Genomic DNA, 21,441 nt, shown 5'->3' with positions numbered 1-21,441 from the left:
CTGTTGAAACGTTTGTAAAGTATCACCATCCAATTTGGTATCAATACATATAACTGGCTATATTGATTGATAATAGCATTATCTTTCTAATAACAGACATTGAACTGCATCAGGCAGTCATCAGTAGAACTACAATACGAGATAATTTGCTGCCCTCTTGTGGCTTAATAATAGAAACGCACTGCTTCTCATTTCTCAGGTTCAAACTTTTCTTTTTACATTTTTTTCAAGGATATAACGTCTTTATTTTTTGAATTTGTAAATGTAAATACCGGTAGGTACAAAATTCAATGAGCATGCACTATAATTATTATTAAATATTTTTGTACAAAGTCCCTTTTTGACTTGGGATAAACCACCTCAGTGCTTTAAAAAAAATCAATAACATTTATTGAATCCGATCTTTCAAATCAAGTCTGTCTCTGGAAGCTGCTGGTCTCTGGAGGAGACAAACTCCATTTAAAGCTGCATTCTCCCTGCTGGCCACCAGGGGAAACTCCTCTCTGGTTGTATAGAAGTCTATGAGAAAATGGTCCTACTTCTCTCTGCTGGCCACCAGGGGGCGACTCCTCTCTGGTTGCATAGAAGTCAATGAGAAAATAGTTCTACTTCTCTCCTGGACCAGTTGATAACCGCCAGCATGGTTTAGAGGATCACAGATGTCAGGATTAGTTAAACCAGATCACCTAAAGTTAACCCGGATATGTTGAACTCCCTTCGTAGGACAGACCTCACGTCTGTTTGAGGGCTTCTTCTCTTATCCGCCACATGAACTCAGATGTGCACCATCATCTATTCGTTCAAGCCTTTATTAGTGTGGAACATTTAAAAACAACAGTCGAACAAAGTGAACACAAGATGCAGATAAATACAAACTAAACCTCATGTGATCCGGAGTCAAACAGAAGAAATCAGATGTTAATGAGGTTTCACAGTCTTCAGCTGCCATCTGAGTTTTTATATGAACCTGTCAGCTGTTCCAGAGAACAGAGGTTCTGATTGGTTCGGAGCATCTGATTGGTCCACCTCAGCACTCTGGAGGTAACTGGGTGGACCGGGCACCTGGACCACCAAGTACTATCCTGGTGCATATGTGGGCTGGACGGCAGGAGGATTTGTCTTCACTGGTTGCAAAAAATCCAAATTGCCAAACTTCAGGCTTCAAAACTGTCGTCCACAAACAATCGGAGGTTCTCATACACAGTCTGAGGTCTGGGGGTCTGGGATCTCGTCTGGCTCGGTGCTGCTGAGTGTGTGTGTGGAGTACTTCAGGGGGACGTCCAGACCCACCACTGGACCCACAACACTGAGCCAGGACAGCACATAGTTCACCGACCTGTCCGGACACAGAGTCTGTATGAGCTGAGGGGGACTCAAAGTGGTCTGAAGGTCCTGATGAAGACTTTGAAGGTCACAAATTAAAAATGTCAAAAACCAGAACAAAAGGATGCTGAAATAACACCATAATAATATATTTAACTAATATGTAACTAATTACTACTTTTAAAACGCTGGTTTTCTGAATGGAGTCTGGTTGATGGGTGCTAGGCTACGCTAACATTGTAGCTGCTCCATCAACACTCCAAATAAGGTAATCTAGACATAAATACAGCAGAGACCTTGTTGTTTGGACCAGACAGTCTCTTGTTCCTCCACATAGTCTGGTCTGGTCTCTGGACTAATGTGGTCTACTATCTAGACCTCTGGGGGACCACAGCAGCGATCTTACCTGCTTTGGTCCTCAGCCGCCTGCAGCAGCGGCCTCATGAACTCCTCCGTTCTACAGGGGTGGAGCATGAAGAAGGGCTGACCCAGCAGAGGATGCTCCTGACACACACACACACGCACAAACACACACGTCAGCGGAGCGTCATGGAGGAGGTGAGGTCAGAGCTCCTTCCTGTTTACCTGCAGGGAGATGGCGTTCAGCGGGCTGCTCTGAAGACGAAGCCTGAAGTTGGGATGAACGGAGCTCCACACCTCCTCTGACGACAGGCTCCTCCCCTCTGACAAGGTGACACGCGAGGAAGAATATGCAGCAAAAACATGACAAACTGAGGGCTTCCCTCATAAACAGACCGTTCTCTGTGTTTCTGTATCTCACCCTGAGTGGAGGCTCTGAAGTAGAGGACAGGAGCAGCGTAGCTGCAGGAATGAAGGATGTGGTACTCGTACTGAAGCAGCCGGCTGCTGCCTTCAGGCGCCGTACGGACAACATCATCATCATCATCACCTTCATCCTCCATGTCACTTTCCACTGGATTGACTGAGGCATCAACAGACTGGAGGACGAGACGCGGTGGTGGATAAAGCAAATCTATAAATCAGCTCCGTTACACGTTTGTTCCTTTTTTTCTGTTTACATGTTTGAAATAAACCAAACTAAATAAATAAAATAAATTAAAATTTCATGCCATAATTAACCTAGCAAAAATCATTGGGATTCAAAAATACATTTTGTCAAAAAAAAAAAAAAGTAATCTAAATCATCAGGCCTCTACGACGGCGTTTTAGGGCCACTGTAAAAAAACGGAGCCGAGAGAGGGGGGCAATATTCAGAGAAAAAAAGTCGCTAATTTGTGAGTTTATAACGATGCTAACAAACGGAATCTATGCTAGCTAACACCAACATGTGACAATGCCTCGTTAAGGTCCAGAGGGTGATGATGTTAAAGGTTAGTGTTGGTTTTATTTATTTATTTTTTTAAATCTGCAACTTTATAAAGTCACAAATTTTCCACTTTTTTCCTCTGAATATTGCCCCCCTCTCTCGGCTCTGTTTTCCCCCCCCTACCTTGCCGTTGTAGGTCTACCTTCATAAATAAAAGGATAAATAAAGGTGAAAACTGTGTGAGTCTGTTATTTGCTGGATTTTTAAAACCAGGATCACGCTTGAAGATATTCACGATCATCCCGATAACGGAAATTACCCAAATTCAACTCGCGATTTTATCGCGATCTGTGATAAAATCCTACACCATCATCCATCTCTGTGTCTCATCCAGTCCAAAGCCCCGAACGATCCGGTTCAATCAAATCCACGATACGAGATGAACGTCTAACCTGCTGACGGAGCCGGGATGGATCTGAACCGGATCCTTCCTGGTCCCACACCAGGGTCGGGTCCATCACGACTGACCTGAGAGTGGTCTTCCTCAGGTAGCCCTCCTCTGAACCCTGAGACCCGGACCACAAAAGCACCGTTAACCACAGTGACGGCCACCACTCTGACAGCTACATGCAGACCTCCGTCACCTGGACTTCTTCCCAGCTCCACCCGTCACCTAGCTGCTCCGACCGCAGGAGGAGGAGCCGACAGCAGCGCTGGAAGTCCTCCTCGTCCAGGACCCCCGAGCCCATGTCTGCACAGAGGGGGGAGGGGGTGGGGGGGCGACATTATGGTACGTAGCAACATCATCACAGAGTAAAACATCCTGAAACTCATGTTCACTTAGTTTTAACTGCAAATATACTTAAGTTAAAGTAAAAGTAGCATTTATGCAGAGCTAACTTAGCTAGGTACATTTCGCTAGCTAGCTTGCTAACTTAGCTAGGTACGTCACCAACACAGCCGCTAGATCTTCTCGCGAACTAACTTAGCTAGATAATTTTCGCTAGCTAGCTTGCTCGCTAACTTAGCTAGGTACGTCACCAACACAGCCTTTAGCTCTTCTCGCTAGCTAGCTTAGCTAGGTAATTTTTGCTAGCTAGCTCGCTAACTTAGCTAGGTACAACCAACACTCTGTAGCTCTTCTCGCTAGCTAGCTAACTTAGCTAGGTAATGCTTGCTAGCTCGCTAACTGAGCTAGGTATGTCACCAACACGGCCGTTAGCTTGTCTCACTAGCTAGCTAACTTAGCTAGGTAATTCTCGCTAGCTAGCTCGCTCGCTAAGTGAGCGAGGAACGTCACCAACACGGCCGTTCCATCACTAACGTTCTCTTAAGATAGCCGATGTGTTTTATCCAGCAACTCTCTTTATTTGAAGAGAAAGAAGGAGCGAGAACACTTTCTTGTTTGTGTACAATTATCTGTTAAATATGAGAAACATAATATGTGTAATTCGTGGCACATTTCAAAAGGGATCAAGAACTTATTTGTCTCTTAGCGATCGAAACTATCCATCCATCCATCCATTGTCTACAGCTTATCCTGTATTCAGGGTCGGGGGGGGGGGGAGCCGATCCCAGCTATCATTGGGCGAAGGCAGGGTACGGTACACCCTGGACAGGTCGCCAGTCTATCGCAGGGCCAACATGTAGAGACAAACAACCATTCACACTCACATTCACACGTAGGGGCAATTTAGAGTCATCAATTAACCTATCCCCATCCTGCATGACTTTGGACTGTGGGATGAAGCCGGAGAACCCGGAGAGAACCCACGCTTACACGGGGAGAACATGCAAACTACACACAGAAGGACCCGACCCGGGAGCGATCGAAACTACTTCTTACGAAATAAAATCCGACGCTGGTCCACCGGAAAGGGCGGGACTTAGCATATACGTAGGTGCATCTACTTAAAACGTCATACCCTGTCGTGTATTTACAAAACAAGAACAATGTTTTTTTTTTTACTATTCGCCGTGTAGCATATTTATCTGGATGCTGTCAGATAAATGCAGAGCAGTAAAATGTACCACAGTTCCCTCTAGACTGTGTAGAAGTACATGTACGAAGCAGCGTAAATACTCTCATACAAGTACCTCAGAGTTCAGCGTACTAGTACCCGGTTGAGATTCCGACCCAAACGAAGGTCTTTAAACGCACCAAATAACCAGAAACACGCAGCAGACATGAGTTTGTTGCTCCACTGTACTCATCGCAGGGAGAAGCTGCTAACAGCAACGCCAATGTTTCTCTTCCGGGTCGCGAGATCACATGACACCAACCATCACTTTTTAAAACGGTTATTTTCATCCGTTAATTAACTAACACCCACCGAAAGGATTATAAATGTTGGACGGTAAGAAACGTCGTTATAAAATGTCGTTTTAATTAAAATATGTCTCATGTCTTTGAACTGGCGCTTGTCGTGTTGTTTGTCCGTACAACCGCTAGATGGCGGCAAATACAACACGTTTATTCATTTTTTTATTGATTTATTTATTTAAATTCATTTAAAAATTCATCGCAATAAAAATTATATTATGCAGTTACCACAGTAGATAAAACATTTACACACAGAAAATAAAAAATACATAATTTTAGCAGAATAATAAAGATAGCCTACATAAATAAAAGACATACAAATTAGATTGTCGAGGGTCAGATCACTTTCTATCAATATTTAGATATCTTTGGCATATTTGAATGTCAATTATTTTAGGGACTTAATATGGGATGGAGTATCATTATAGAAACACAAAAAGATCTTACATTATTTAGCTTCATTGATCATTAGTGTCCAATTTTCATACAACTGATTGAGACTGAAGTGTTCCCACACTGAGATCACAGACATGCAGCGTTTATGCAGCATTGGGCGCTGAAAGATAAATCTTTTTTGACTTAACTTTTAATATTATAGAGAATTCAATTTAATAGCAAAAAACATTCATGCCCAAAATCCAGTTGGGATGAATATGGAAGTTTAAGGCTCAGCACTTCCCAACAGAATATTACAATACTTTCTAATAATTAAAATAATACAACTCTTTTACCTCAACCGAGACCAGGTCACGACCAAGACTAGAGTGTATTGAGACCAATGAGTCTGCAGAAGTCCACAAAGATCTGGGTGGTGGATTGTCCTTCTCTCCGCTAGCCACCAGGGGGCGACTCCTCTCTGGTTGTATAGAAGTCTATGAGAAAACGGTCCTACTTCTCTTTTGATTTTTTATCTCACTAAACATTGTAAACATGAGTTTATGGTCTTAATCTCTAGTTTCAAGTCTTCTTCAATCCAGCATGATGTTCATTTAGTACATTATGGTCCATTTAGAGTCCACCAGACCAGAAAGCAGCGGATGCTTTAGGGGCAGGGCTTACCTGCTGATTGACGCTACCAATGCTAGTTAGCTACTAAGATGACTTTAACCCTTAGTTGTAACGTTGACTTTGAATTATGGAAGCTAACTTTGTTAGCAGCTTCATACCAGAATCCAGATGGAGCCAGATCTAGTAATGTTACTGGATCGGGGTGTCGCTCTGCCGCTTGTGTTCATCAGATCCACCCGTCGCTCCTTCACAGTCCAAATATGGTCACTTCCTTCACGGCCTGCCTCAGAGTCTCTGGAAGTAAAGTGAAATTCAACGTACCGTCATCATAGCAGTCGCCACTTGTGGTCACGTTTTGCCGTCCAGCAGATGTTGAAGTTTAGAGAATTAACACTTGAAAAAAGAGAGAGATGGCAAAAGAAGCCATTTATTGAAATAATCCAAAGAAACTAAACATGAACACTTTTTGTTTCAATCAAGCAAAATGTAACAGTTTCCACGTCAAAAAAAAACAAAACAAAAAAAACCCCAACAACAACAAAAAAAGTAACAGTCAACACTACGCTGAGAAACACTGCTGTGTGACCAGACAGGTCTGGACCAGGTCGGTCTGGATCAGGTCTGGACCAGGGCATCAAGCACGACAGCGGAGTCTTTTTGTTCGGGAGCTTTTGTAACACGTAACCCTTCAGACAGAAAAAAAACTCAAATCCAACACATGGCTTTTTAAAATCAAATATATACATTGTTTTTTTTTCTTACAGCATTTACACATAGAAGAAAAAATAAAACAAAGCTCAGAAGAACTCTATCTGTCAATCCAAAGGGAGAAAGAGAAAACACACGCCGGAGGAAGTGGAGCTTAAGGGTGATGATGCTGCCGTGTCTCTGAATGCCGACGCTGAGACGGTTTCTGGGACACGTTTGGGGGGAGGGGCAGGGATCAAGGTTCTGGACTGGAGCATGCTAGAAAGACCCTGAGCTCAGAGCGAGGGGACGGGGATGGGGGGACGCTGGTCTCCCTGCTGGGCCCACTTTCTATTCAGGAAGAGAAGACCAGAGATTTTGTAATTCTGCAACAAGAGAAGGAAGGCTCCTCCACTGCCCCAAATATGATCACTTCCTTCTCTCGTGGCAAAGATTCCAAGATGCCGAGATACTGAACTGGAGTGAGCCCAGCGTGGTTGTTGTTGTTGCTGTGGAGACACTGAAGCAGCAGAGCGGCGGCGACGACGGGACAGATGGACACGCTGACGGCTGGTCGACGCCGACCGAGGCGCTGCATTCACACCGATATGGCTTCAGGCCTCGAGACGCGTCAGCGGCGTGCAGACGTGTAGACGGGTGACGGAGGTGAGACGGGAACCCAGTAGTCCACCACCCCACCCTTTGTTATCAGGGAACACAGCACGGCTCGGGCTCCCTCTGTGTGTGTGGTTGGAGCTCCCTCTGTGTGTGTGGCTGTAAGATGAGATCGACAGAAATCCTGCCTTCTGTCAATAGTTACCAATGCAAGATTTAACGCAAACGTGATGTAAAGTGGGAAGCACTAACGTTAGCCACATTGGCTAGCTAGCATCAAGTAAAGTACAGATACCTGAAAATACTACATATGTACAGTAACAAAGTATTTGTACTGCGTTACTTCCCACCTCTGAAAGTGACGTATTTTAATTTGAGACTAACTTAATGGAAGTTTTTTGTCGGTCTGGACGAAGCGGAGACAAAAATGTTTTTTAATTCTTTGAATTCTAAATGGCAGCATCGTCGAAGAACTGTATCCTAATGACAGGACACTAAAACTCTCCGGTGAAATGTATTTTGGGTAATAATAACTCCTTAGCACAATGATGTGATGATGTAACCAGAAGTCTGCAGGAGGTTTTCTATTTCATGTTCTGTGCATCCGTCCAAATCATTAATGTTCAATGTCCTGTTTCCTTCATCATCATCATCATCATCATCATCATCATCATCATCATCATCATCACCATCATCACCACTCACAAGGCCTTCATTTAGCAACATACACCACTTAGCTTACCACCACTTGTGTCTCATGAGTTTCTCCACATTTTGCATCGTCATGGTAACGTGACACATTTAACAGCCTGGTGTTGTTTGTGACCCGAGCAAAGGTTCTGTATCCTGTCTTTGATATTTTTGACAGATAGAGTTCAGCATCTGTTTTTGCAAAGATGTCGGGACCCTTTTCTTTTTTTTAAGTTTGTTTAAATGGAGACGGCATCGCATCGTCAGTCAGTCAGTCAGACGTTTGACTCGTCGCCGTGGGAACTAAGGAGGTCATCATCGGCGTCTCTGACTCGCCAGTTTACACAGAAGCTCTTGAGGAGGTGAGATGGAGATGGAGGTCACCTTTTTAATTTCAAAATCGTAAAAAAAAATGCATCGATCTTTAATAAATTCAAAAATTCACAGTCTAAAAAGTGCAACAGCCTTTGTGCTCCAGCAGGGGGCGCCGTCCCCGACCATCCCTCTAATGTACCAGTAAACTAGTGAGCTGACCAAAACCGTATGACAAGTAATGTAAAGACCGATGCTGGATGTGAGTCCACGTGAGTCGAATCAGACCAGAGTGGAACCAGAATGGGACCAGAATGAGACCAGAATGGGACCAGAATGGGACCAGAATGAGACCAGAATTGGACCAGAATCGGACCAGAATGAGACCAGAATGAGACCAGAATGGGACCAGACGATCGCAGTGCGTTCCACTCACAATGTTACCGATGCAAACTGCCAGTTTGTTGGGTTAAACAGCGTCCACTTTATGAACTTTAGTTCGACGTTCAGGTTTTTGTTCCTGTCTGTTCAGTGTTGATGTTTTTTAATGGATCAGAGTCCTTTTCTTTCTCGTCTCTTTGTTTATTTCTAAACAATATCTTCCTTTGTATTCTTACCATGTTTGTTCGACCTCCATTCAACCATCTACACACATTTTTCACTTCAGCACCAGGATCCCAGTCCGGGACCCGGCGGGGCACCGCAGTCTCTGGTCTGAAGGTCTCGTCCTAAACATGCGAGACCTTCTGCGTCTCTCTCGCCTGTTTGATGCTGTACAGCCACTTGATGACTCGTGCGTTCCGCTCCACAGCCGAGATGCCATAAGGCACGCGCTCGCCGGCCTCCTCCTCCTCTTCCTCGCCGGCGTCCGACAGCCCATCGTTGGATGAGCGGCGCGACCGGTCGCAGTCGGAGGAGATCATCGAGGCCGACCGGAAGTTCAGGCTCACGATGTCCGAGTTGGCCCGCGCAAAGTTCTCCGGGCCGACCGCCTCCAGCTCCTCGGGGTCGAGGCCGCAGTAGTTAAAAAAACGCTCCACGTCGGCGCCAGCCCGGGCATAGCGATCTGACAGGTCGGATTTAGACCGGTGCAGCGAGGGGCGGCGAGCCACGGACGGACCGACCTCCGGGTTGGCGTCGGTCGAAGGGTTGGAAGGGTCACCGAGGTCACACGGGAGCGACTGTGGGGCAGCGTTGCTGTCGCAGAGCGACGGCGATGGCGTGGGACGAGGGGGCAACAGCGACAGGGAGAGCGCGGGGGGAGGGAGGGAGGCGGGGTTGGGCTTCGGAGGGAGGGGCGGAGCAGAGGAGCTGCTGGATCGGGCCGCGCGGAGCGGCTTCCCGTTGCAAAGCCGCAGGAGGTCCGAGGAGGAGTGGGAGGTCAGCAGGGGAGGCAGCGGCGAGCGGGAGCGGTCGATGACGCCTTCGCCTCGTCGGCTGAGGTTGAGGTTTCCGCCCGGCAACGGACTACGTCGCCCCCCGCTGTTGATGGGAGGGACCTTCAGGGAATGGGAGAAGGACCGGAGGGAGTGGGAGGTGCTCGGACTGGGAGCTGAGTCCGGTGGCTGCTCGTTGAGTGTCATCGTAGATCGGTAGGTCAACGGCATCCTGGGAGCAGAGAAACAGGAAGAAGAGAGGCTAAGCTCCGCCCCTTTTGGTGGGACACAGGACCTAATTTCAGAATAAATTTCTACGGCAGTCAACGGCGAGGATTAAATCATACCATGAATTACACATTCAAAATCAAAAGCGCTGCTGTCGTTTTTTTTAATTATTCCTCTACCAAATCAAACCAATACTTTATTATACATTTAATACTATTATTTGCAAAATTTCATGTCCATAAAACTAAATTTTCAATTCATAAACCAATTTTCAAAAAGTAACAAACAATACATTAAGTCGATTTAAAATTCTTAAGAAAAAAAAAAAGCTATGAAAACCCTGAATCTGTACCCTTTATAACATTTTTACAAACTGGGAATATATTCTGATCCCCTGGTATTTCTACTGTTATTTTTGTATATGATGTTATTGTCACTGTTAATGAATAAATAAAAAATAAAAACATTGGAAATTAATTTAAGTGATTATATACATATAATATATAATACACATATACACATAGTCACATCCCATCTGCTGTAGTTCTTAGTGGTTCGATGTTAAATCATCTTACCCTGACGGTGTCCAACTCCTGGCCATCCCCCCTGATGACCTCATCAACACAGCACTCTTGGCTCCGCCCCCGAGCCCTTCGGACCCAGCTCCCGAAGAGGACGACGAATTGAGCAGGTTTTTGAGGATCTCCAGGTTCAGGTTCCCTCGTTTGCTGCCGCTGCTGCTCGTTGCGCACATGTCCGACTTGGCGTTGTTATTGGACGCTTTGAAAGGGATCCCGCCCCCATTTCCTCCTCCGCCAATCCCGGAGCCCCTCTTGGAGAGGAGGGTATGACCCGCGGGAGGCTTCGCCAGCACAGGCGGTTTGATTGGCTCCTGCTTGGCGTTGATAACTTCCTGGCTCTTGACATACTTGGACTTGTCGGCTTCGAGTCTCTCGACGGCGCTGAGGCGCTTCGGGTTCGGCTCCACCTGAGATCCAAAATAAAACGTTAACGAAAACGACGAAGTTCTACACACGGACACGGTTCTCCAGCAGAACACGGTTCTCCAGCAGAACGCGGCTGTCTGACATTAATAAGCTCACAATTATCAAAACATTTAGTTACCAATAATTAACATTAGCGTGTTAGCATAAGTAGCATGTAAGCAGTTAAGCTAGCCTAATGTTATTACACAACTGATCAACATTAGCAACGTTAGCATGTTAACGGAAGAAGCATTTAAGCAGTTAAGCTAGCAAACGTTCTAATAGTTGCTACGGTGATCAGTGGTGTTAGAACGTTAGCTAGCTTAACTGCTTACATGCTACTCCTGCTAACATGCTAATGTTGCTCAAATCTGTTTCAACTTGTTTCTGCCGCCAACACACACACACACACACACACACACACACACACACATACACCTGTACCTGTCTCCTGAAGTAGTCGGGGCCCTTATTGAGGTGGATGCGGAGGGGGACGGCGGATCCGAACGCCGTTGCGGGGCGCGGCGGCCTTGCTATCTGGCAGGGTTGGAGCCAGCGTCTCTGTCGGCATGGCAACGAGGGCGACTGGGGTGGGCCGGCCAGTGGTGGCAGCGGGTGCGGGGGGGTCGACAGAGGGCGGGGGCACGCGGAGGACCCCCAAAACATGAAGACACAAGGTGGAGAAGAGGAAGTCTAGAAAGAGAAGAAGACCCTGGCCCTCCTCCATCGCCTGGGGGACCATTTGGAACCGAGCCAGATTCTGGACCTGGGGGGGGAGGGGGGGGGGGGGGGCAGGTCAGGTACTGTGCTCAGATAAACTACTGCATGGCCCGAGTCTCTGCTCTGGTCTCTCTCTCTACTGGTTTGTGGTCCTGCTGACGGAGGAGGACAGACAGAAAAGAAAGGAAACAAGCAGCCAATGAGGGCCCAGTTGGACTGTGACATCATGCACCTAGCAACAATAGCAGAAATAGCTAACACACACACAATGATGACAGGAGGTACGTGGATGGACAGAAAACTCAAACCTGACGACGTAAACGTGAGACTTGAGACGTAAACGTGAGACTTGACTCATTGGGAAATGAGTCGAGTCGAGCAGTAGAGACAGCACCAGACGGGAGCTGCTGGGGCTTTAGTGCTTTGCTCAAGGGCACCTTAGTGGTGCTGTTAGTGTTCCTCATTAATCACAGAGGCGGCACACCAAAGTCGACTTTGTTTCAAAGGTGTCAGTCATGATGAATACATTTTACAATTCTGGACGAGTGGGCTGGGCGACTGGGCGACCAGTTCTAGTCTGGCTCAGGACTTCACACCCCCCCTCACATGGACTTTACACCCCCCCTCACCTGGACTTCACACCCCCCTCACCTGGACTTCACACCTCCCTCACCTGGACTCTGCAGCTTCCCCAGGTCAAAAGTCATCCAAAGTCAATGCAAACACAGGAATAGATGCAGATTGCAATGCTAGCATAGCCTAGCACCCATCAACCAGACTCCATTCAGAAAACCAGCGTTTTAAAAGTAGTTATCTTGTGGTCTTGCAGACCTAACAAACCATGACTCAGCACTTTTTACTGATCACCATCATGGTGGAGTTATTTCAGCATCCTTTTCATCTGGTTATTGATATTAAATCACAGATAAATACTTTATTCTGGTTCCTCCAGCTGTGGTGAACCAGCCCACGTGGGTCTTGCTAGATCCAGTGAATCCAGCTTGGTGAAATCCACTGAGCACCTCTGGATGATGTCATGATGATGTCATGAACCCAGACATTTCCTTAAATATTGCAATGCCAGCTTTTTCCAGTAACATAAGCTAGCTGCTGTATTTATACAAAGAAGGCTGCTTCATTCATCTGAGAGCGACTACGAACAGAGAAATATATATATATACACACACACACACACACACACACACACACACACACACACACACACACACACACACACACATAATATATTTATATATATATATACATTATATATACTGTATATGTTCCCTCAGTTTTACACAGACTGGCTGGAGGTGAGCATGTGTCGCTTTTTCTGTCCAGCCTCTACAGACATGTTTTGTTTTCCTTTACAAAGTAACGGTATCAATAAATATCCTGCACAATATTAGTGTGGATTGAGTCTTTTTAATCTGGGAATACAAAGCCGCTGGTATCGGATTGAAAAATCTGTATAGAAAATGAGTTATGAATAGGAAAGTGGCTGTTGTGTGTATCATCTGTTATCTTTACAAAGTGTGTGTGTCTGTGTTGAAATAATTATAATCCTTTAATCTCCCATCGCAATCTATCCCCTACAGACACACACACACACACACACACACACACACACAGCTGTGTCTCTTCTGGAATATAATATACGAGGAAGGATTATCCTGCAACGGTCCGTTGCTAACGGTCCTGTCGAGGTAACTCGTTAGTTTGCTGAGACCAGCAGGAAACCTCCAGTTCTGAAGAAGTCAAAACTGGAGGTCCTTAAAGCATTCTCTCTGCTGGCCACCAGGGGGCGACTCCTCTCTGGTTGTATTGAAGTCTATGAGAAAATGGTCCTACTTCTCTCTGCTGGCCACCAGGGGGCGACTCCTCTCTGGTTGTATAGAAGTCTATGAGAAAATGGCCCTACTTCTCTCTTGACATTTATGGAAGACAACCTACAAGACAGCTTTTGTTTGTTGTTGAGTCATCACAAAAAGGCATATTTTGAGCATCTGTGAGCCAATTTAGAATTGAAGATGAAAATGTGCATGCATATGAACCCCCCCACACACACACACACACACACACACACTGGAAACATATAGAGTAGTTCTGGAGCCTGACTTTTTAAAGATCTGTGAATGTAACATATTATGAAGTCTCTGATTTCAGTTCTGAACGAGGCCATATGTTTCCAGTTTACCACACACACACACACACATGCACACACACACACACACACTGAAGGAGTGATTTAATTTGGATTAGGAACATGTGTCCTGCTCATTTCCTGCAGAAACAGGATCAGACGGGAGAAGAAGGGGGATGAACCGTAAATCTTTCGTCTGCTCGTAATATCCGACAGAAATCTTCTCTCGTCTTTTCTAGCCGTAAGCTGGACTGTAAAATCAGCCAACACACACATACACACACACACACACACACACACACACACACACACACACACACACACACACACACACACATACACACACACACACACACACACACACACACAAACACAAACACTCTGCCTCTCTCTAAACACATGATAGTCATAAGAGAGAGAGAGAGCGGGTTCCTGCCCTCGATGCCTGCAGGCCTCTACTTTCCAGAGAACACTCGGCTGTTGTTCATTCTTGGCTTTACGAACTGTAATGTCATATTATTGTGTTCAGTAGGAATCAGACGAAAAGCCAAAGTGTTCACACTGGATATAGTCAGACGGTTAGATCCTTGAAACCTCTACAGGAACTGTATACACCTGAAATGACCACGAGTCTCAACTTGAACTGTCATTCTATCTGCTGGCCACCAGGGGGCGACTCCTCTCTGGTTGTATAGAAGTCTATGAGAAAATGGTCCTACTTCTCTCTTAGCGGTGGGGGAAAAAATCGATTCTTGTTGACCTTGAATCATGAAGCTAACTTTGTTAGCAGCTTCACACCAGAATCCACATGGATCCAGATCCAGTAAGGGTGCCGCTCTGCCTGCTTGTGTTCATCAGATCCACCCGTCGCTCCTCCACAGTCCAAATATGGTCAATTCCTTTCACTGGTTGCGAAACATCAAAGATGGGAAGTCAAGGCTTCAAAGCTGGAGTCCACAAACCAATGGGTGACGTCACCATGACGACGTCCTCTTCTTCTACACCGTCTCTGGCTTATCCACGAGTTTGCATCGACAACTGAGCGATGTGGTTTTAGTGTCTCTCTCCTCCACCTACTCGCCTTCCTCTACTTTTAGATTTTCCACCTCTGGGCTGACAGCCAACAATCAATAGCACACACACACACGCACACACACGCACACACATGCACACACGCACACACATGGACCCTCAAGCTCTGTCTATTTCCTGTGTTCGCAGCATGGCGAGCGGAGGCAGCAGAGTGCCTGCTGTGAAGCCAACCGCCGGTATGTTCGTCATCCTTCAAAAGGTTGAGCATTTGTAATCAGCTGGTTGAGTGACGTCATACTGTCACTAATCCACACACTCGCTGCTACACACCTGCAGGTATCACTGGTCCCAGTGTAACGGAGCTCATATCGTGACTCATCCCAGTGACTCAGCCTCCACAACACCAGGACCTGGACCAGGACCTGGACCTGACTCACCCCAAAGGAATTCACAGACGGTCTATAAGAAGCGGACGTTGCCATGGTGACTTCCGCTTTGTTCGGTTTTGAAGCCTCGACTTTTTTTTTTGCCAACCAGTAGAAGGAAGTGACCCTATTTGGAGTGTGGAGGAGCGACGGGTGGATCAGAGCGGCAACCTTACTGGATCTGGATCCATCTGGATTCTGGTGTGAAGCTAATGACAAAGTTAGATGAGCCGAGTGCAATGAGCCTCCAGTGATTAGCTCCCGTGCTAATCGTAGCCTCTTCATCACGAGAGATCCATATTCATTCGTTGAGCTGTTACGTGGCTACGAAGCTGACGATGAAGAGAAAAACCGCCTCACATGTTTTCTTTCAGACTGAATGTAAAAGGAATGAGTCATTTCACTTCCTTTATGTGGTCGAGATTAGATTTGTCTTTTCGGGGTTAGTAACACAGAAACGAGGAGTTATTTTACCAGTGCAGTTGTCCTATTGGCTCTTCTGTGCTCAAGTCTTTTGCTATTGGCTGTTGGAGCTGGACGCCTCCCCCTTCTCCTCCATGTGCTGCAGGTTGTCAGTGGGTGTCACAGCTGTCAATCAAACAACAAAACAACAAAGATTAGGAGCCGAGTAATCCATCAGCCTAATAATTAAGACACATTGTTTCTGCATCATTACGTTCCCGACAGAACAGAAAGAGTCCGGCGTCATGGCAACCTGAACAGTAATCCGGTCTGATCAGGATTTAGATGGGGGGGGCTGGACCACTTTTATGTCTCATCCGGTCAAACGGTCACACTGACGTTGAGTTTGTGTATTATTTAGTTTGAGTTGATTTATGTGACGGATCAGCTGTTCAATACGATAAAAAACCTTTAAAAGGTGCCTGCTGTTGTCATGGTGACGCCACAGCGTGGCACTGAGATTCTTTATTGTGTCCTTCTGAAAGAATAGGTGGTGAAACCTTTGTTTTACGACGTCCAATGAGATCGTACCATGCGGACCGCACTTTGAACGTAACAAACACAAACACACCCATCAAAGTGGTGCAGCGTTTCTTCTTCATTGCAATGATCCACGTGGAAAAACAGAAACGCTCGTCTCTCCGCCGAGAACGAGACGAATAAACAGGAAGCGTTCGGAGGGCGAGCTGCAGAGGCTTCGTCCAAATGTCAAACTCACAAACTCAACACGACGGAGAGGAAACAACCAAATTCAGGATTTAATCCCAAAGTCTGCAACGTTGCTGATTTCAAGCTTCACACTATAAATAATAGATAAATAGTCAGAATTATGATCATAAACTACATCTCTACTCCAGTTGTGTTCATCGTGTAGCTTTTCCTGCTTCTAATCTTCATCAAATCCACCAGCTGACATCATCACAGGGCCCTGCTCTGATTGGTTCTCTATGAATGACTACAGTGGCTGTGTGTGACAGAGAGGGAGAGAGAGAGAGAGTGAGGCTCAGTGGTCCAGATGGTCTCCCAGTGGGAGCTGGACTCGGACCAGATGACCTGCTGGCTGAACTGCAGCGACGCAGCAGAAACACACAAACAGGTTGCTCTGCTGCACATCGGTGGGACTCAAACACACCACACACGAGACGGCGTTGCCACGGTGACACGTTTCATGCGACTACGAAGTTCTGGGTTTACACTGAGACAGGAACGAAGACTACGTCTCGACAACAACGGCCGGTTTAAAAGTTCTGCGTTCCGTGTGGATGCGGATCGACGAGCCTGAAACGCTGCAGTGTGTACGCCAGGCCAGCAGGTGGCGGTGTTCTAACAGAGAGCCCTTCAGATGCTGATCACAGTAATGTTGATAATAAACGTATCAGAGATAAAGACACAAACACAGCTCCATCGTGAACGCTGTCTTCTTCGTGGCTGTCTGACTGCAACCTCCCATAAAACAAACAGCGAGGCGTCGCCCCCCCCATGGCCGGTAGAGAGAATGCAGCTTTAAAGGAGTCATCACCAGGAAATCGCAATTTCTCTTGTTAAAACATGCATATCTGTGTTTGACCTCAGTTGAAACTTGCCTGAAAGGCTGGAGTTTGAAAGTGGCGCCGTTTTTTCGCTTCTGCTCTTTTTCCGAACAGGAATAGCACACAAGGGTGTGCATTCCTAAAGCACGAGATTTTGATTCTGCGCCTTCGGTGACGTCACCGTGGCGGCTACTTGCATAAGCCCACCCCTCTTTCACCACCCAACCCCGCCCCGTCCGCTACCTGAAATCGCCGAAGCGCCGCCATTATGTTTTGGAGTCTGCATGCAGGCAAGCCCCCCCGGCTCTGTCCTTCCTGCGGCGAATCAACGCGCGCCTCATTACATATTATACAATGCACATCCGGACCAGTCAAAACCTCGCGCGTAATCTCGCGTGATAAAATCGCGGTACGAAAAAGGGTCAGAACAAGCTCAATGTTTGATTAAATTTTTTTTTTTTTTTTCTAATAAGTTTTACGAATTGATCCAAAGCGATCCAAGGGGGGCTGGATACGTATAAAACCAGGTTATGACTCCTTTAAGGACCTTCGGCGTCGGCTTCACCGCTCACAACCGGAAGGCGCCGTCTGGTAAATGGTCGTAATGAGTCGTTACATGCAGAGCGTCTTTTCAAAATAAACTTCCACCGCCACGGGAGGTTAGGTTAAGGCATCAGAACCACATGACTGAATGACGAGTCACGTGACTATCGGCACTAACGGCCGACGGGATAAAAATCGTTTACTTTTAGTTAGACACGGGACACGAACAGCAGTCTGCAGCGTGAGAGTCCTGTGTTTATTTGACTCTGCCCACCACCGTCCTGGACTATCTCTCTATTTATACTACATCTGACGCTCTACCCATAATGCACCAGGTGGATGCGTCACATACAAAGCGTCAGTGTCAGACACGCACGTAGCTGATTAATTGTACGCCTCGGCAGTGAGTCACACATCTTTTCAAAATAAAGCTGTTGTATCCAAACTTCAACAGACTTGGTGACGTTCAAAAACACATTTTATCTTCCAGATGTTTCGCCTTTAAAAGCATTTGTGACTTAAGCTCAGCTCGTCACAGTGTGTGTGTGTGTGTGTGTGTGTGTGTGTGTGTGTGTGGCGGGGGGCTTTTTTCCAGCTCAGTGATAATGGCAGTCTAGCTCCTCCAGCCTGACTCAGCAGTATTAAACAAACACACTGCCGTGTCGTGGCGGGTGTGGAGCTGCTCGGTGGAACACAGTGTTCCTGACCAGCTTCTGTGATTCTACATTTCCAACGCCGGGACGGAGCGTTTTACATCCCAGTAGAACACGCTACATGCACCCCATGTGACGTTTGTCAGTTTAAATATGATGAATGTTTGTGTTCGAACTGAAGTCTCAGACTGTAAATCTGAGTTTCTCGCCGCTCGTTAACTTGTTTAACTGTCGTTCATCGTTGACCTCTAGCGCTGTTGGAATGAAATCTGGGAATCTAATATAATTCAAATAATAAAAAAAACAACAATACTAACCGAATGCTGAACTTAGAATGTTTTTTGGAACGCCCTCTAGTGGACAGGGAGCCGTATAAGCCAAGGTATAAGCCTGTGTAGTGTAGTTAATATTGATAACAGGCTGAATTTGAGCATTAAAAGTTTGAATATAATGAGAATATTGGAAAAAATATGGAATGAAATTTGAATAGTATTAAAGAGGAAACTTGACAGCTCTATTGACCTCTACGGAGACGACAAAGTCATCATCTCCATCCTCATCTTCCTCCCTTCTATCCCTTTCTAACCTCCCAACAACTCACCTTCCTCTATTCCTGCACTAATCCCCCCCCCCCTCCTCCCACACATTCCCAGCAGGCACTGGGGCGGACAGGCTGCTCCAGAGCAGGAGCCCCCGGCAAAGGTACCGCCGACAGATCCCAGCGCCGCCATCTCTCCCAGAATACTCTCCGTCCTTTTGTCCGTCATCAGAGTTTTAACTGTCCATTGTTATCGTATGAATCGGGATAATATCATAAAATCACACTTGTTTGGGAGATAATCAGGAAATGAAAGTTTCACATCCCATTGCTCGATAGAGGGTTCCTACGTGTTTTCCAAAGTCAAATTCAAGCACTTTTCAAGCATTTCAAGGTGCATTTCCATGCTTTTCCAGCACCTTCCAGCTGTGGTAAACTCCATATTTGTATCAATCCAATGGTCAGTATTCAGTCTACTTATTATGTCACTTGTTCATCACATTAAATGAGATGTTATTGTCCTCTAAACAACCAACATGATGTTTGGAGACAGCTTTTTACAGAAGGACCACAAATGAAAGGAAAACTAATTCCACTAACAGATCCACAGAAATATAATCACCAACTATTTTCATTAAAACACTTGAATGTTAGTGTGGTGTTTTCAAAGTGTGAAAAGTGCTTGGATTTAGAATAAAATGCTTGAAATGTGTGTTCTATGTGATGACGTATATGATAGAACAGAGAAAAGAAGATCTCCATATTTGAGGGACTGAAAACAGCATTTTCTGACATTTTCAAAGATTTCCAGCACCCAAGCCCTGTATCGCTGTTAGATTAGTTATCTGGTCTTTCTCCAAACATGGAAGCAGTTCAGACCCGTTTACTGTCATTGAATAATCCCATGACACCTCACCAACAAAACCACTTCATCTACTCTTCATCAGAGCAAGAGAAACTGGCACCGCCGCTTTCTAAAATGAGATGAAAAGAGTTTAACGTTAAGATTCTTCTCGTTTCACGGCACTAAATAAAAACCCTCCATGCGGACTCACCACAGGCCGAGCAGCTCCTGGAGTTCCACACGGCGATCAGGCATGTCACCAATTGGCGAATGAGGAAGCACACGATCACGGTACACATTGTTGCCCATGGCAACAGCAGAATCCGCCTTGCCTCACACAATTAGCTAAAAAGTTAGCCCGACCGTTCACATCTTCTGTCGGGACACTGAGCCGGATTTTAAGAAAGAAAGCCGAAGGCGAGAGGAAGTTCGGTCCCCTGAGGAGAACCTCTGAAGCCGGTCGAGGTGAGAAGAAGAAGCAGGAGTGAAGCTGACGTCTGGCCGAGCTAATGAGTTTACCAGAGCTGCAGATTTACCGACCGCTTAATCACCGTCGTAGTACACCTCTTGGATCCCAGTCAGACAAACTTACAGAGTAGGAATAAAACAAAACAGGCTCAGTAGATCCCCTGGATCTAGCAGGACCCACGTGGGCTGGTCTACCACATGGAACCCAGAATAAAGTATTTATCTGTGATTTAATATCAATAACCAGATGAAAACGATGCTGAAATAACTCCATTATGATGGTGAGCAGTAAAAAAAGTGCTGAGTCATGCTTTGTTAGGTCTGTCTGCAAGACCACAAAATAACTACTGTTAAAACGCTGGTTTTCTGAATGGAGTCTGGTTGATGGGTGCATAAATACAGACCTTGTTGTTTGGATCACAGACAGTCTCTGGTTCTCCACATAGTCTGGTCTGGTCTCTGGACTAATGTGAGCTACTATCTAGACCTCTGGGGGACCACAGACAGTCTCTGGATTCTCCACATAGTCTGGTCTGGTCTCTGGACTAATGTGAGCTACTATCTAGACCTCTTGGGCGAGGTAAGTGCCGGGTTCACGGCGAGACCGGCAACAGAAGTCCTGCTAACCAGATCAGAGGCCACACGCAGGTTAATCCAGACCAGGTTTTTAGTGCCACAGATAGACAGTGAGCCTGCTGAACTCGGTGGATCTGGTGACCTCAATCCAGTCACACACAAACACACACACACACACACACACACACACACACACACACACACACACACACACACACACACACACACACACACTTTCTATTGACTGGACTGATTCCCAATGGGTGGATGGAGGGAGGAGAGAACCTCCAGCGCCACGAAGGCCGATTGGCCGACATGGTTTCACATGTTGGGAAACGTCGCTGCTGTGAATCGATCTCTGTGGTTTTCTGGTCTCTGAATGAACGTGGCGTGGAGGCGTTTACCTGTTACTCCCGATGCGTTGTGATGTCCGTATAATGATCTGGTGAAGAACCTGAAGTCTGAGGATCTCTGCAGCCTCGCTGCCGTCAGATGTCACTGGAAAAAAACCCCAGCTCTTATGTAAGGTTATTAACTCGCCACATGAAACACGCTCTGATGGACGCGTTGATCCCGCGATCCCGATGGACGAACTCACCAACACGCCTACTGATGACATCACGTTTACTGTAACAGGAAGTGATGTAGTGAATCACTCCCCCCCCCCCCCCC

The 21,441-nt window shown here is 46.2% G+C and overlaps 2 protein-coding genes across 4 annotated transcripts in view; both read right to left on the bottom strand.

Annotated features, from left to right (window-relative positions):
* On the bottom strand, positions 1–4,841 carry atg10 (ATG10 autophagy related 10 homolog). Of its 3 annotated transcripts, none has more exons than XM_084006799.1 (7): positions 4,709–4,841; positions 3,256–3,362; positions 3,064–3,177; positions 2,105–2,282; positions 1,909–2,006; positions 1,730–1,827; positions 1–1,402 (listed from the first exon to the last, which is right to left on the bottom strand). In XM_084006799.1, the coding sequence occupies exons 2-7, from the start codon at positions 3,358–3,360 to the stop codon at positions 1,195–1,197; spliced, it is 801 nt and encodes a 266-aa protein (XP_083862925.1). In that variant the 5' UTR covers positions 3,361–3,362; positions 4,709–4,841; the 3' UTR covers positions 1–1,194. The 3 variants fall into 3 exon arrangements, with proteins under 3 accessions (XP_083862925.1, XP_083862926.1, XP_083862927.1); XM_084006800.1 differs by having other exon boundaries at positions 1–1,336; XM_084006801.1 differs by having other exon boundaries at positions 1,235–1,392.
* A 1,141-nt stretch (positions 4,842–5,982) lies between these two features.
* Positions 5,983–21,441, bottom strand: part of fam110b (family with sequence similarity 110 member B) — a 17,141-nt gene continuing 1,682 nt past the window's right edge. The window contains 5 exon segments of the mRNA XM_084006772.1: positions 5,983–9,854; positions 10,426–10,838; positions 11,281–11,343; positions 11,345–11,708; positions 15,631–15,744. Of these exon segments, the coding sequence (XP_083862898.1) occupies positions 8,975–9,854; positions 10,426–10,838; positions 11,281–11,343; positions 11,345–11,578 (1,590 nt within the window). The 5' untranslated portion in view covers positions 11,579–11,708; positions 15,631–15,744 and the 3' untranslated portion in view covers positions 5,983–8,974.

This window comes from Eutrigla gurnardus (genome assembly GCF_963514095.1).
Source record: "Eutrigla gurnardus genome assembly, chromosome: 4".
Classification (NCBI taxonomy): domain Eukaryota; kingdom Metazoa; phylum Chordata; class Actinopteri; order Perciformes; family Triglidae; genus Eutrigla; species Eutrigla gurnardus.
The sequence above is the reverse complement of the archived record's forward strand: the minus strand, read 5'-3'. Positions and strand labels throughout refer to the sequence as shown.